Below are 13,819 nucleotides of genomic sequence, written 5' to 3'. Positions count from 1 at the left end.
TCGGATCCCAACAAACACAACATATAGTATTACAGATAGATGATCTTGATCATGTTCGGCAGCTCACAAGACCCGACAATTAAGCACATAAGGAGAAGACAACCATCTAGCTACTGCTATGGACCCATAGTCCAGAGGTAGACTACTCACTCATCACTCCGGAGGCGACCATGGCGGTGTAGAGTCCTCCGGGAGATGAATCCCCTCTCCGGCAGGGTGCCGGAGGCGATCTCCTGAATCCCCCAAGATGGGATTGGCGGCGGCGGCGTCTCTGGAAGGTTTTCCGTATCGTGGCTCTCGGTACTGGGGGTTTCGCGACGAAGGCTATTTGTAGGCGGAAGGGCAGGTCAGGGGGCCACACGAGGGGCCCAGGAGACAGGTCGGCGCGGCCAAGAGCTGGGCCGCGCCGCCCTACCATCTGGCCGCCTCGTGGCCCCACTTCGTTGACTCTTCGGTCTTCTGGAAGCTTCGTGTGAAAATAGGCCCCTGGGCGTTGATTTCGTCCAATTCCGAGAATATTTCCTTACTAGGATTTCTGAAACCAAAAACAGCAGAAAACAGCAACTGGCTCTTCGGCATCTTGTTAATAGGTTAGTGCCGGAAAATGCATAAATATGACATAAAGTATGCATAAAACATGTAGATATCATCAATAATGTGGCATGGAACATAAGAAATTATCGATACGTCGGAGACGTATCACCCCCCTCTCCTCCATAGCTCCCGCACGCTTAGCGAAGCTCCGCCGGAGTTCTCCACCGCCACCGACACCACGCCGTCGTGCTGTCGGATTCAAGAGGAGCTACTACTTCCGCTGCCCGCTGGAACGGGAGGTGGACGTCGTCTTCATCAACAACCGAACGTGTGACCGAGTACGGAGGTGCTGCCCATTCGTGGCGCCAGTGATCAAGATCTTCTACGCGCTTTTGCAAGCGGCAAGTGAACGTCTACCGCAGCAACAAGAGCCTCATCTTGTAGGCTTTGGAATCTCTTCAAGGGTGAGACTCGATAATCCCCTCGTTGCTACCGTCTTCTAGATTGCATCTTGGCTTGGATTGCGTGTTCGCGGTAGGAAATTTTTGTTTTCTATGCAACGTTATCCTACAGATCTTTTATATCAAAGCTCTTTGACAAGAAAGACTTGACCTCGTGTATTACTCTCATGTTTGTACCAAAGATCAGAATATCATCCACATACAAACATAGTATAACACCTTCGCCCCCACCATGGCGATAGTAAACACACTTGTCAGCCTCATTGACAACAAAGCCTACAGAAGTTAAAGTTCTGTCAAACTTCTCATGCCATTGCTTAGGTGCTTGTTTCAGGCCATATAAAGATTTCAGCAACTTGCACACCTTTCTTTCTTCACCTTTTACTACAAACCCATCAGGCTGATCCATATAGATTTCCTCTTCCAACTCTCCATTAAGGAAAGCTGTCTTTACGTCCATTTGATGAACGATAAGACCATAGGAGGCAGCCATGGATAGTAGTACTCGAATGGTGGTAAGTCTAGCGACAGGTGAATAGGTGTCGAAATAATCTTCGCCTTCTCTCTGTGTGTAGCCTTTCGCTACAAGCCGTGCCTTGTACTTTTCAATAGTACCATCAGGTCTTAGCTTCTTCTTGAACACCCATTTGCAGCCCACAGGCTTGCATCCATGGGGTCGTTCTGATAGCTCCCAAGTTCCATTAGAAAGAATCGAGTCCATCTCGTTATGGACAGCTTCTTTCCAGTCATCTGCATCTGGAGATGCATATGCCTCTGCAATGGACGTGGGAGTATCATCCACAAGGTACACAATGAAATCATCACCAAAGGATTTTTCAATCCTTCGTCTCTGGCTCCGTTTAGGAGCTTCATTGTCATCCTTCTCAGTAACATTCTCATGTGATTGTTCAAAATACTCATTAGATGTACTGGACTCAGGAATTATCTCAGTAGAAATTCTAGCAATGCTATGCATATCTTTCATAGGAAACATATTCTCAAAAAATGTTGCATCACGAGATTCCATAATAGTATCAACATGCATATCAGGTACCTCGGATTGAACTACTAAAAATCTATATCCTACACTCCGAGGAGCATAACCTAGAAAGATACAATCCACTGTCTTTGGTCCAAGTTTGCGCTTCTTAGTAATTGGAATATTGACTTTCGCCAAACATCCCCATGTGCGCAAATACGAAAGTGATGGTTTTCTCCCAGCCCACTCCTCGTAAGGGGTTTTATCTTTATTCTTGTTAGGAACTCTATTCAGGACATGACATGAAGTCAACAAAGCCTCCCCCCACCATGCCTTTGATAAACCAGCAGTGGCTAACATGGAATTCACCAAGTCAGTCAGCGTGCGGTTTTTCCTCTCGGCAACCCCGTTTGATTGGGGTGAATAGGGAGGCGTCCTCTCATGAATAATACCATGTTCCTCACAGAATTCATCAAAGATTTTAGGAAAATATTCGCCACCACGATCCGACCTGAGACGCTTGATCTTTCTCTCTAGTTGATTTTCAACTTCGGCCTTATAAATTTTAAAGTAGTCTAAAGCTTCATCTTTAGTTCGCAACAAATAAACATAGCAAAATCTAGTCGCATCATCAATCAATGTCATGAAATATCTCTTTCCACCTTTTGTCAACACACCATTCATCTCGCATAGATCAGAATGTATGAGTTCTAGAGGTGCCAAGTTTCTCTCCTCGGCCGCCTTGTGAGGCTTCCGAGGTTGCTTCGATTGCACACAACTATGGCACTTAGAACCTTTGGCAATGGTGAAATTCGGAATTAAACTTAAACTGGATAGCCGAGACATTAAACCAAAATTAATGTGACATAAACGAGAATGCCAAACACTGGTATCATCACTAACATTGCCACAGATATGGTTCACAGACTTATTACTGAAATCAGAAAGCGAAAAGCGGAACAAGCCTCCGCACTCATAGCCTTTACCAATAAATTGTCCAAACTTGGAAACAACTACTTTATTCGACTCTAAAACAACCTTAAACCCATCTCTGCATAGAAGGGAGCCGCTAACGAGATTCTTGTTCATAGTAGGGACATGCTGCACGTTCCTCAGCTGCACGATCTTCCCCGAAGTGAACTTCAGATCTACCGTGCCAACACCACGAATAGAAGCATGTGACCCATTCCCCATCAAGACGGAAGAATCCCGGGCGACCTGGTAAGAAGTGAACATGGATATGTCAGCACACACATGAACATTAGCACTTGTATCAATCCACCAACATGGAGATTGAAATACCGAAAGAACAGTAAAGAGATTACCGTACCCATCAACATTGCTAGCGGTCACCGTGTTGACTTGCCTCGCCTTTTTCTTGCGGTCTGCCCTCTATGGACAGTCCTTAGAAAAGTGGCCAGTCTCTCCACAGGTAAAGCAGCTCAGATCTGCTTTATTTATCATCTTCTTCTTCTTGAAGGTTGTAGTCTTCATAGGCTTATTGAAGGAGGGCTTGTTATTCCCTTTATTCTTGCTGTAGGGTTTCTTCTGCACCATGTTGGCGCTAGACTGACCCTCTCCTTTCTCTGTAGTATCCTTAGCCCGAGCTTTCTCCTCAACATCAAGAGATGCTATCAGATTTTCAACTGATATCTCCTGTCTCTTATGTTTGAGAGTTGTGGCAAAGTTCCTCCATGAAGGGGGCAACTTAGCGATGATGCATCCAGCCACAAACTTGTCAGGTAAGGCACACTTAAGGAGTTCAAGCTCTTTCGCAATGCACTGTATCTCATGAGCTTGTTCGACTACAGAACGGTTGTTTACCATCCTGATGTCATGGAAGCTCTCCATGATGTACAGTTCACTGCCTGCATCGGTTGCACCGAATTTAGCATTCAGTGCATCCCAGAGCTCTTTACCATCTGTTATGTGCATGTACACATCACACAGACGATGAGCAAGAATACTCAGAATGCATCCGACGAAGAGAGTATTGTTTTCCTTGAACTTGTTCTGATCTTGGTCAGATATAGTTCCTTCAGGTAAACCATTACTAACTTCGAACACTTTCAGATGAGTAAGCCAGAGTGTGGCCTTAACCTGCCACCTCTTGAAGTGCACACCGGTAAACTTATCCGGCCTCAGTGCATCAGCAAAACCAGCCATTGTTAACTCAGGAAATTGCCTACAATTAGGTTTTTGGATTGTTGGATAATTAGGCACAATTTCCATGATTAATTCCAGAATATTAAGCATGACGACAATAACTACTAACATGTGAAACTCGAACATACTAGATGCAGTGATCAACATGAACAGTAGCAGAGCAAACAGTACAACATCCATCGCTAAACAGATTGAGATATGTCGCACGTACCGATCTGGTGGAGGTGGCGGTGAAGGTGTAGCAGACGATGTCGCAGCAGTAACGTTGTTGATGACAACGTTGTTGATGACGGGGACGACGGGTCGAAGTAGACGGCGTTGAAGACGACGGTAGGCAGCACCGCCCGACTTGGACGGAAGGTGACCCGTGATGAAGAGCTTGAGCAGTCGCGCAGAGCGCTTCCAAAAAACCTAATTCGCCCTCTCCCGTACAGGATCGCAAGGACGAGCGGTTCCGGAGACCTGCTCTCCCGTTCGCCGATGCACGTCGGCGCGCGGGATGGAGTAGGCTACGATGGCGGCGCAAGCAGAGAGAGGTGGAAACCCTAACTCGTGTGTATGATATATTTCTGCGGTAGCCGGGCAGGAGATTATATAGGCTCGGGAAACCCTAGGCAACGTGTAAGGAAAGTCTCGGCTCGAGGCTCAATCCACTCACCACGAGCGCGGCGCGCGCGTAGTGACGTGTCGTGTCGAGTCGAGACGAGCGAGCGAGGAGGAGGAGGAGCCCGCGCGTGTAGCACTCCTATTCTCACTCACTTACTAGTGGTGGAACAACCCACCTTATAAGGTGGTCTAACTTCCTCCCAACTTTCCATGTGGGACTAAACTTCCCACCTCTTGCCACTCCCTAGTGAGCTGCCACCAACTTGGGCTCAAACTCACAAGGCTGCCACTATGTGGGTTTTAAGATTTATAGGAAAAACTGAAATCTAATTTGGGCCACAAAAAGTGGGCCCAATATTTCAACAGACAGTAGATGTTCAAATACTCATGCTCATAACTTAGTCCGGTTCTTTGTGTATTTAGAACATGAACGCCGTTTGTGGTTGCTAGAATCACTTGATATCCAAATTGTAACTCTGGAGATTGAGTAATAAAAGGTATCAGAAACCTAAAAAAATCTAACGGGCCTAGTGTTATAATCGAGATGCACAATAAACGAAGAACGAAAAGTAAAACACTGCAGGGGACACGAGATTTTAACGTGGAAAACCCTTGCAACACACAAGGGAAAAACCACGGGCGCCAGCCAGCAAAACTTCACTATTTCGGTGGTGTTTACAAACGCCGTGGGTGTACAATGATGCAACTAAACACTAGCGGTGGCTTACAGGGAATATATATATAGATGGTGGCAAGCCTACCGGCGACGGGCCTCGCTCCGCTCGTCAGAAGTTAGCCTCTTCTTGGAATTTGGATCACAAAATAACACCTAGTACTCGTCACAGGAGAAGCACCCACTGCCGCCTCCCTGAGGGCAGTACCTGGACATGTGGCCCTTCTTGCGGCACTTGTAGCACACACGGCCACTGCCACCACCACCGTAGCGCACCCTGCCGCCGTGAGGGTGGTACCTGAAGATGTGGCCCTCCTCGCCGCACTTGTAGTACACACAACCACCGCCACTACCACCACCGTAGCGTCCCTCCGCTGCCGTAGCCGCCCGAGGGCAGTACCTGGAGATGTGACCCTTCTTGCAACACTTTTAGCACACATGGCCGCCGCAACCACCGTCGTTGGCCCCTCCACCACCATAGCTGTTGCGCACTCCGTGATCATCACTGGGGCGGGAACCGCCCGAGAGTACACTTTCTCATGGCGTAGATACATCGCAGGCCATCGTGCGTCCGTCGTTGCCTGTGCCGACGATGAACTCGACGGCGCCATTCTGGATGATGACGCCATCAGACTTGATGACAAACTGGAGAAAGAAGAGGTCCTCACTTCCGTCATCTGGGGTGATGAAACCGAACTTCCTGGTCATGTTGAACCACTTCACAGTTCCCTTCATCCTCTCCGACATCTTGCGCCCCCACCATCGTAGCCGCCCCATTGCGCACTCCACGATCATCATTAGGGTGGGAACCGCCGGAGATCAGGCCTCCTCCTACCGTGGTTACATCGTAGGCGCTGGTGCGTACGTCATTGCCGGTGCCTTGAGGGCAGTCCCTTAAGATGTGACCCTTGTGGCCGCACTTGTAGCTCCCACGGCCGCCTCCACCACCGTAGAGCCACATGCCACCGTAGGCGCCCTGAGTACCTGGAGATGTTGCCCTCCTCGCCGCACTTGTAGCACACACGGTCGCCTCCACCACCATCGTAGCATTCCGTGCCACCGTAGCTGCCCAGAGGGCAGTACCTAGAGATGTGGCCCTCCTCGCCGCACTTGTAGCACACATGGCCGCCGCAACCACCACCGTAGCCCACTCCGCCGCCATAGCCGTTGTGCACTCTGCGATCATCGACGGGGCATGAGTCAACGGAGAGCGCTGCTCCTCCTGGCGTAGTTACATCGTAGGCCCTGGTTCGTCCGTCGTTAGTCGTGCCGACGATGAACTCGATGGCGCCCTTCTGCATGATGTTGCTGTCGGACTTGATGACAAAATGGTGATGAAGCTGAACCCCTGGTCATGTTGAACCACTTCATAGTTCCCTTCACCCTCTTCGACATCTTGCGCCCCCCGCCGTCATAGCCGCCACAGCTTTTTTTTTTCGAAATGGGGGAAATCGCCCCAGCTTCTGCACCCAAAGGATGCACACGGCTTTTTTATTAGATTATTCACTTAGCCGCCACAGCTGCGTACTCTGCGATCATCATTAGGGCAGGAACCGCCGGAGAGCGGGCCTCCTCCTACCGTGGTTACATCGTAGGTTCTGGTGCGTTCGTCGTTGCTGGTGGCCTGGTGCCGACGGTGAATTCAACGGCGCCATTCTGGATGATGCTGCCATCTGCATTGATGACAAGCTGGAGAAAGAAGAGGTCTTCGCTTCCGTCATCTGGGGTGACGAAGGCAAACCCCCTGGTCATGTTGAACCACTTCACGGTTCCCTTCACCCTTGCCGACATCTTGCGCCGCTGCTATAGAAACAAAAAGACTAGCAAGAATACCCTAGCTAGATGGGTGTGGAAGAGGTGGGGTGTAGCAAAACGCGGGGAAGACTTGTATAGGATCTTCTTCTTAGGTGAGATTGTAAGATCAGATCATAAAAAGCATATTTACGAAACACAAAAAAATCAAACAAAATTATACAACATACTTATGGACTGTAGCTACAACTCCAAAAAAAAATTAGCTCAAAACTCAATCTACTTTTAGAGAAACAAAAAAGATAAATTCTATTGTGAATAGTGTCAGCTTTGGGTGAATAGTATTTCACACTATTCATTCCCAGATTTATCTTTTTTGGCTCTCTAAATGTATGTTGAATTTGAAGCAGCGATTTTTTAGTGTTGCATATATAACATAGATGTATGTAGTCAAATTTTTTTGAGAATTTTTGAACATGTTTTTTATCTTCAAAAATTTGATCTCATTGATCCTATCTAAAGCAAGATCCCACCCAAGTTGTCCCCAGCAAAACGCTTGATCTATGATTCTACATAGAAGAGTACAAAGAGAAATGCACCGATCCGACGAGAAGATATACCAGCGTACGTGCTCCTGTGCCACGGCAACATAGCTAAAGCGCCCCAGCACGTTTCGACGTTGGTCGTACTGTATAAGAGCATCTCTAGGAGAGCCCCTATTTTTGGCCTATTTTCCGGAACCGAAAAAAATGAGTTTAGTCTCCCGAAAAAATAAATTGCGAGCGGATTTAGTCAAGGCACATAACAGAAACCGAAAACGTGAACCGAAAACGCGGAAATCAAACGTCGCGGGAAATCGAAACTCGCGATTGCACTCGATTTCATCCGATCAAGCTGAATTCGTTCATAATTTACAATAATAGAGGTAAAATATATGCATCTTCGACCTACATTCGATACTAGGGGCCTAATTTATACTAGTTTAGTCCTCGGAGTGACTATACTGTCACCGGAGCGCTTAATGTCGTCGTCGGAGGGTTTTTGGTCGCCGGCTCTTCCTAGGCGACAATTAGCGCCGCCACCTCGAAGGCCACCGCCTCGGACGTGCTCCCGCAGGCTAGAGGCAGCCCGTCGGTGTCGTCGTCGTTGCCGCGCGGGGGCAGCGCCATCAGCGGCGGGCTGCACAAGGCAGCAGCGGGGGGCGCCTTCGCTTCTCCTTCCTCAGCCGCCTCCTCGTGCGCTTGACGGCGCGCCATTAGTTCCGGCCACTTCCGGCCGGCCTGCTTCCATGCGCCGTCGTAGCCGAGGTGATCTTCCGCCGCCGATTCGGCCACCTCCCCTACCCACACGTCTTAAACGCCCCATTTCGGACGGAGGGGTGGTGGCCGAAGCGGCGGAGCGGCGGCGGAGGGGGCGGAATCGCTCGCCGGAGCAGAGGCAGGCGGCGGCGGCGAGAGTGAAAGCGGCGGAGTGGAGTAGGGTTTACGAACCGAACTCCCCTCCGCGGCCCCTTTTAATACGGGCTGTCCGCTCGATTTCTCGGGGCCCCGAACTCGTTTTACGGGCTAGGTCGCGAGTTCGGGCTCCATTCTGGCCCATCTCCGAACCGAACCCCTAATCTCGCCGGATTTTTTCAGTTTCGGCCGCAAGTTCGGGCTCTTAGAGATGCTCTAAGTGAAATATCATATAACTGAGTTGGGGGTCGAGCCGGATTATGCTTAGGAGTTAGGAAAAAAATCTGAATCGTGCTTTGAATCGGGTTTTTGGTAGGAGTAGGTTGATTAGGTAAGTCAGGTAGTGTCCTTGATGATCAGAAGTACGAGTACTGCTGTCGGTTCCAAGTAGAGCACAAGAGCCACGAAAGGAGATGTATGGGGGAGAAAAATACAAAATCGAAATTTTAAACCCGATTTGTCACTTTGTTAGCCCGTCCTTACCTACCGCTACCGGGCCACCATTTTGACGATTCTGATAGCGGCCGAGGAACTCTGGGATCACTCTCGCGGTCGCGGTGATGAACCGCCGCCGGCAACACTGCAGCAGACGAGGTTTCTTCACATGGCGAGCGTCACTGTCTCTCTCTCTCTCTCTCTCTCTCACTGTTAGCTTCAACGAATCCCGGCGTAGTGTGCACACACGGTAATACGTAACACACATCTTCCATTCCATTCCATTCCACATGTTTGGTGCGTCCTTATCAGATAGGATGAGAAGCCTTATATGGCCAAGATCAGACGTGGATCCAGGTGCTGAGACTATGGCGCTGCTGCTGTTCTCTCTCTTCCGCTTCCTCTGCCTCGCAGCCTTGCAGAGAGACGCCGCCGCGCTCACCCGCCACGACTTCCCCGACGGCTTCATCTTCGGCGCCGGCACCTCGGCTTACCAGGTACATACCTCCCTCTGTATAGTCGCTGTCAACGTCAAAACACTAATCTCTTGGATTGGATGGATGCCTTAGGTGGAAGGGGCGGCTGCAGAAGATGGAAGGAAGCCAAGCATCTGGGACACCTTCACACATCAAGGTCGATTCAGTTTATGTTTGCTCTTCATCATCATGCGCGCCATGGTGCATCAGTTAATAATTCAGCACCTGAGCATATCTTGTGATGCCTCCTCTAGGATCTAATTTCTGGGATTTATCGATATATGTCATTGACAGGTTATTCCCCTGATAAATCCACCGGGGATATTGCCGCAGATCAGTATCATCATTATAAGGTTAGTCTTGAGATACATCGCTAATATATTAAAATTTTCCTTCTCAGATATTGTGCGGCGCACAAGAAGGCATAATAAACTGAACTATTTGAAGACATATGTATTTCACTATCGGTATACCTATATGGGAAGACAAATTACTTAGATCGTAATTTAGTTTGTAATGGTTAGCAAAAAATGTGGTAAATATTAACCAAATTTCTAACATGAAAACTATGGTTAAACCATGAACGTTGCTATAAAAAGTGTTAAGCATTGAGTGATGTTTAGTTAGACATGGCTCACACCTTAGTGACAAATCTTGAGAAACGGAAGGACTACTAATTTTGAGAGCAAAAGAAGGTGTCGGTATGAAGAATTTTCATAAGTGTGTTGGGTGCGCATAAGGATCCAAATTAATAGAGGACTAGGGTAATATCTTTTAGTAGGATACTTGGATTTAAAAAAATGACATGGGGGGAAAGGCACGCGATAAAATCGCTTTAATTGGTTGTGTCTGACAATGTTTTTGTTGAAGGCATTGTTTTGAGAGTGAGAACTTTTTTCAGGGTGAAAACCTAATATCTATAATCGGGTGACGGCACAGTTACCTTCTTGGGGGCGCGCTTTTGGAGAAGTTGAACTTCTGGTGCTGTATTGAAGGTGTTAGTGCTGCCGTTTTAAAGGATTAGATCACTATAGCGGGACTTTTTTTTTTGTTAATTCTTCTTTCTTTTTTTGGCCATGTGTATCCGTAATGCCGCTAGGGCAGTGCGTTATTGTAGAGGTTGGGTGTAATTGGTGTCTCAGCGATATTAATATATGCTCTATGTCGAAAAAAATCGGTCAATAAGATGACGACATAACCAGTTATATGATACAAAGATATATGTGAATAGGAATATAGAACATATGAATCGAAGGGTGGAAGATACCGACGAGTGGGTTAAAGAGATCAAATGGACAAATATGTGACTACTACTTTTATTATATATACTTATTTAATATGACTTCTTACAAAAGTCACTTTGGTCATCATATGTTCTTTCTTTTCATACATGGTTAATTATTCTCCTACAAATTAAAGATGATTTCCCCACAAGTAATATTCTATTAGCATAATATTTATTGTGACATAAAACCTTTGAAGTTCTAAGCGCATAATATAATTTTGTTAAGGAACCATAAAATCTTTAGACACTTTCATTCAGCCCTCATATTTGCGAGGGCCACTGTGTTAGTTAATTGAAACGATACAAATAGGACATGAGCTGATGCTAACTATTTAATTTTTTTTTTCAAAATTAGGATGATGTAAAACTTATGCACAAGATGGGTTTAGATGCGTACAGATTCTCCATTGCGTGGCCGCGGCTTATTCCAGGTATAATAACCTTGTAATAGCTGAGTAGCATATCTTCACATGTTATGACAATTAATGCTACATTGTGTAGATGGAAGAGGAGAAATCAATCCGAAGGGCTTGGAGTACTACAACAACTTAATAGATGAATTGATACTACATGGTAAAGATTAATTTGTCTATCTGACATGGCATAAACATGTTGCAGTAGTGTCAAACTACCCTGCTTGCTGCAAGTTCAAACAGATAAGGACATGTTCTTCACTCTGATCTTGATTCCTCACGTCTTGCAGGCATACAGCCTCATGTGACAATCTACCATTTAGATCTCCCTCAGTGTCTTCAGGACGAATACAACGGACTACTCAGCCCCAGATTTATGTAGGTGCAACCATTTTGGCACCACAGAATACCTGGAAAACAAGACTGAATTATGATGAAGATCCATAATTTTGTAGATGAAAGATGCATATTTTTCAGATGCTCTTAATTAATTTGAATGTGCTATGATACAGAGACGATTACACTGCATACGCGAACACCTGCTTCAAGAGCTTTGGGGACAGGGTGAAGCATTGGGTCACCGTCAATGAGCCCAACATCGAGACTATAAGTGGCTTTGACGACGGCACGCTCCCACCACGGCGCTGCTCCTATCCGTTCGGCGCGAGTTGCACTGGAGGGAACTCCACAACCGAACCTTACATAGCCGCTCACCATCTCCTGCTTGCACATGCCTCGGCAGTATCACTGTATAGAGACACCTACCAGGTTCGTCACAATAGATATTGTAGTTGATACGAGTAATTAACATGACCGTGCTTTATTATGCTCACTCCATAGGTAACTCAAAAAGGACATATAGGAATTACCCTCTTGGGCTTGTGGTATGAGGCTGCTACCAATACATTGCAGGATGCAGCTGCCGCAAGCAGGATGAATGACTTCCACATTGGATGGTTAGTACTAGTGGTCTTTTGGTTTGCTGAAAAGCTGTCATCGACAATGTCTTCAAAGCATAATTTAGTCGTAAGTTCTAATGCACTTGCTGGGCAGGTTCATGTATCCTTTGGTGTATGGTGATTATCCACCATTAATGAGGAGCAGGGCCAGTGGACGGATGCCAGGTTTGACAGTGGAGCAGTCGAAGAAACTGTCCGGATCGTTCGACTTCATCGGCTTCAACCACTACCCTGATATTCGAGCACGAGCCGACAATAGCGCCTTCAATCTGGAGCAGAGGGACTACTACGCCGACGCAGCCGTAATTTTAGGTAATTAAATTAAGCATCTGCTCTAACTGTCAATCCAAATCAGCATTGCTTGCGTTATGCAACACTTTCTTGCCTGGAATCAGATCCGCTTGCAGATATTCAAGAGGTATATATACTGCAATGAAGCAAACTATTCCAGCAAACACATCACATCAACCGAGCTATGGTGATGATTTCCTTCCTTATCTTCTGAATTGTAAGGTTTGTAAATTTTGTTGATGTAACATGTGCAGGGCTACGCTGAGCCTCCTTGTGCTTTAGGGAAGCTACTGGAGCACCTGAAAGTCAAGTACGGAAATCCTCCAGTCATGATCCATGAAAACGGTAGGCCACTGTTCGATTATCTTTGACATATTGATGTCTCAGTCTGGGAGTTCATCGAAAAATAAGTAGGTGGAAAGAAAAGAAAAGAAACGAAAAATCTAAATTATCAAGTACTACTTGACTTCTCTTGTTGCATGTATTGTCTTGTTTTCTGAGGGCAAGCTGGCACTGACACATGAACTGGAAAGCAAAACATGTTGACCTCTGTAAAACAAAAGCAAAGACATGGAAAATCTCTTGTTTCATGATTCAGGATACGGAGACATCCCCAAGATCCCTAGCAAGATCGGGTATGATGATGACTATAGATCAGAGTTCCTGCAAAATTACTTGGAAGTTCTATACCTGTCCATACGGTTTGTACATCTTCCTACATATATATGGTGTTTGCTTATAGTGATCAAAATGCCCATCATAAACTCCAACTGAAGTCATAACCAGAAAAGGGAAAAAGATACGAATTCACCTAAAACTCTTGAGATCTAGTTATTCTTGATATAGTTTCTGAGAGAGTCAGTATTCTGGTTGCAGGAACGGATCGGATGTACGGGGATACTTTGTATGGTCATTTCTCGATGTGTTTGAAATCCTCTATGGCAATGTCAGGCGCTTCGGCCTGTTTGGCGTCGACATGAACTCCAAAGAGAGGACGAGGTACATGAGGAACTCTGCCCGCTGGTACTCTGGCTTCCTCAATGGCGGCGAACTGCGGCCGATGTCGCCTTCCTGGAAAGCCTATGGTGCCGCATGACTTGGCACACAAATTGTTCATTTTTCTCAAAACTCATGTGGGAACATAGAATGTCCGACCCTATACACGGATTTTTTTTGAAATTACAAAATTTACTTTTTATGTATTTTTTTATAATATAAGTTTGTATGCCTCAGGAGCCAAAACATCACATGTTTTTCTGTTGGCCTAGGCCGTCCATCCAAAATAACCACATGTCTATGTGCCGAGTCATTTAGGCTACCTTGCTATACTCCCTC

General features: G+C 46.6%; 1 protein-coding gene and 2 pseudogenes across 7 annotated transcripts; 1 reads left to right on the top strand and 2 right to left on the bottom strand.

The window, feature by feature from the left end:
- Positions 1-5,575: 5,575 nt before the first annotated feature.
- Positions 5,576-6,166, bottom strand: LOC127304221 (uncharacterized; annotated as a pseudogene).
- Positions 6,167-6,238: 72 nt separating this feature from the next.
- Positions 6,239-7,210, bottom strand: LOC127304220 (cold shock protein 1-like; annotated as a pseudogene).
- A 1,928-nt stretch (positions 7,211-9,138) lies between these two features.
- LOC127302383 (beta-glucosidase 32) lies at positions 9,139-13,733 on the top strand. Of its 7 annotated transcripts, XM_071820371.1 has the most exons (14): positions 9,139-9,310; positions 9,406-9,557; positions 9,630-9,693; positions 9,831-9,889; positions 11,177-11,252; positions 11,323-11,394; positions 11,525-11,612; positions 11,747-12,002; positions 12,075-12,190; positions 12,288-12,505; positions 12,589-12,611; positions 12,739-12,829; positions 13,083-13,185; positions 13,361-13,733. In XM_071820371.1, the coding sequence occupies exons 2-14, from the start codon at positions 9,429-9,431 to the stop codon at positions 13,578-13,580; spliced, it is 1,515 nt and encodes a 504-aa protein (XP_071676472.1). In that variant the 5' UTR covers positions 9,139-9,310; positions 9,406-9,428; the 3' UTR covers positions 13,581-13,733. The 7 variants fall into 7 exon arrangements, 6 of the variants coding, with proteins under 6 accessions (XP_071676472.1, XP_051188791.1, XP_051188789.1 ...); XM_051332831.2 differs by lacking the exon at positions 9,139-9,310 and having other exon boundaries at positions 9,329-9,557; positions 12,147-12,190; XM_051332829.2 differs by lacking the exon at positions 9,139-9,310 and having other exon boundaries at positions 9,329-9,557; positions 13,083-13,119.
- The last annotated feature ends 86 nt before the right edge of the window (positions 13,734-13,819 follow it).

The sequence above is a fragment of the Lolium perenne genome, chromosome 5 (assembly GCF_019359855.2).
Source record: "Lolium perenne isolate Kyuss_39 chromosome 5, Kyuss_2.0, whole genome shotgun sequence".
Taxonomy (NCBI): Eukaryota; Viridiplantae; Streptophyta; class Magnoliopsida; order Poales; family Poaceae; genus Lolium; species Lolium perenne.
Note: the sequence above shows the minus strand (reverse complement) of the source record. Positions and strands in the feature narration are given on the sequence as shown.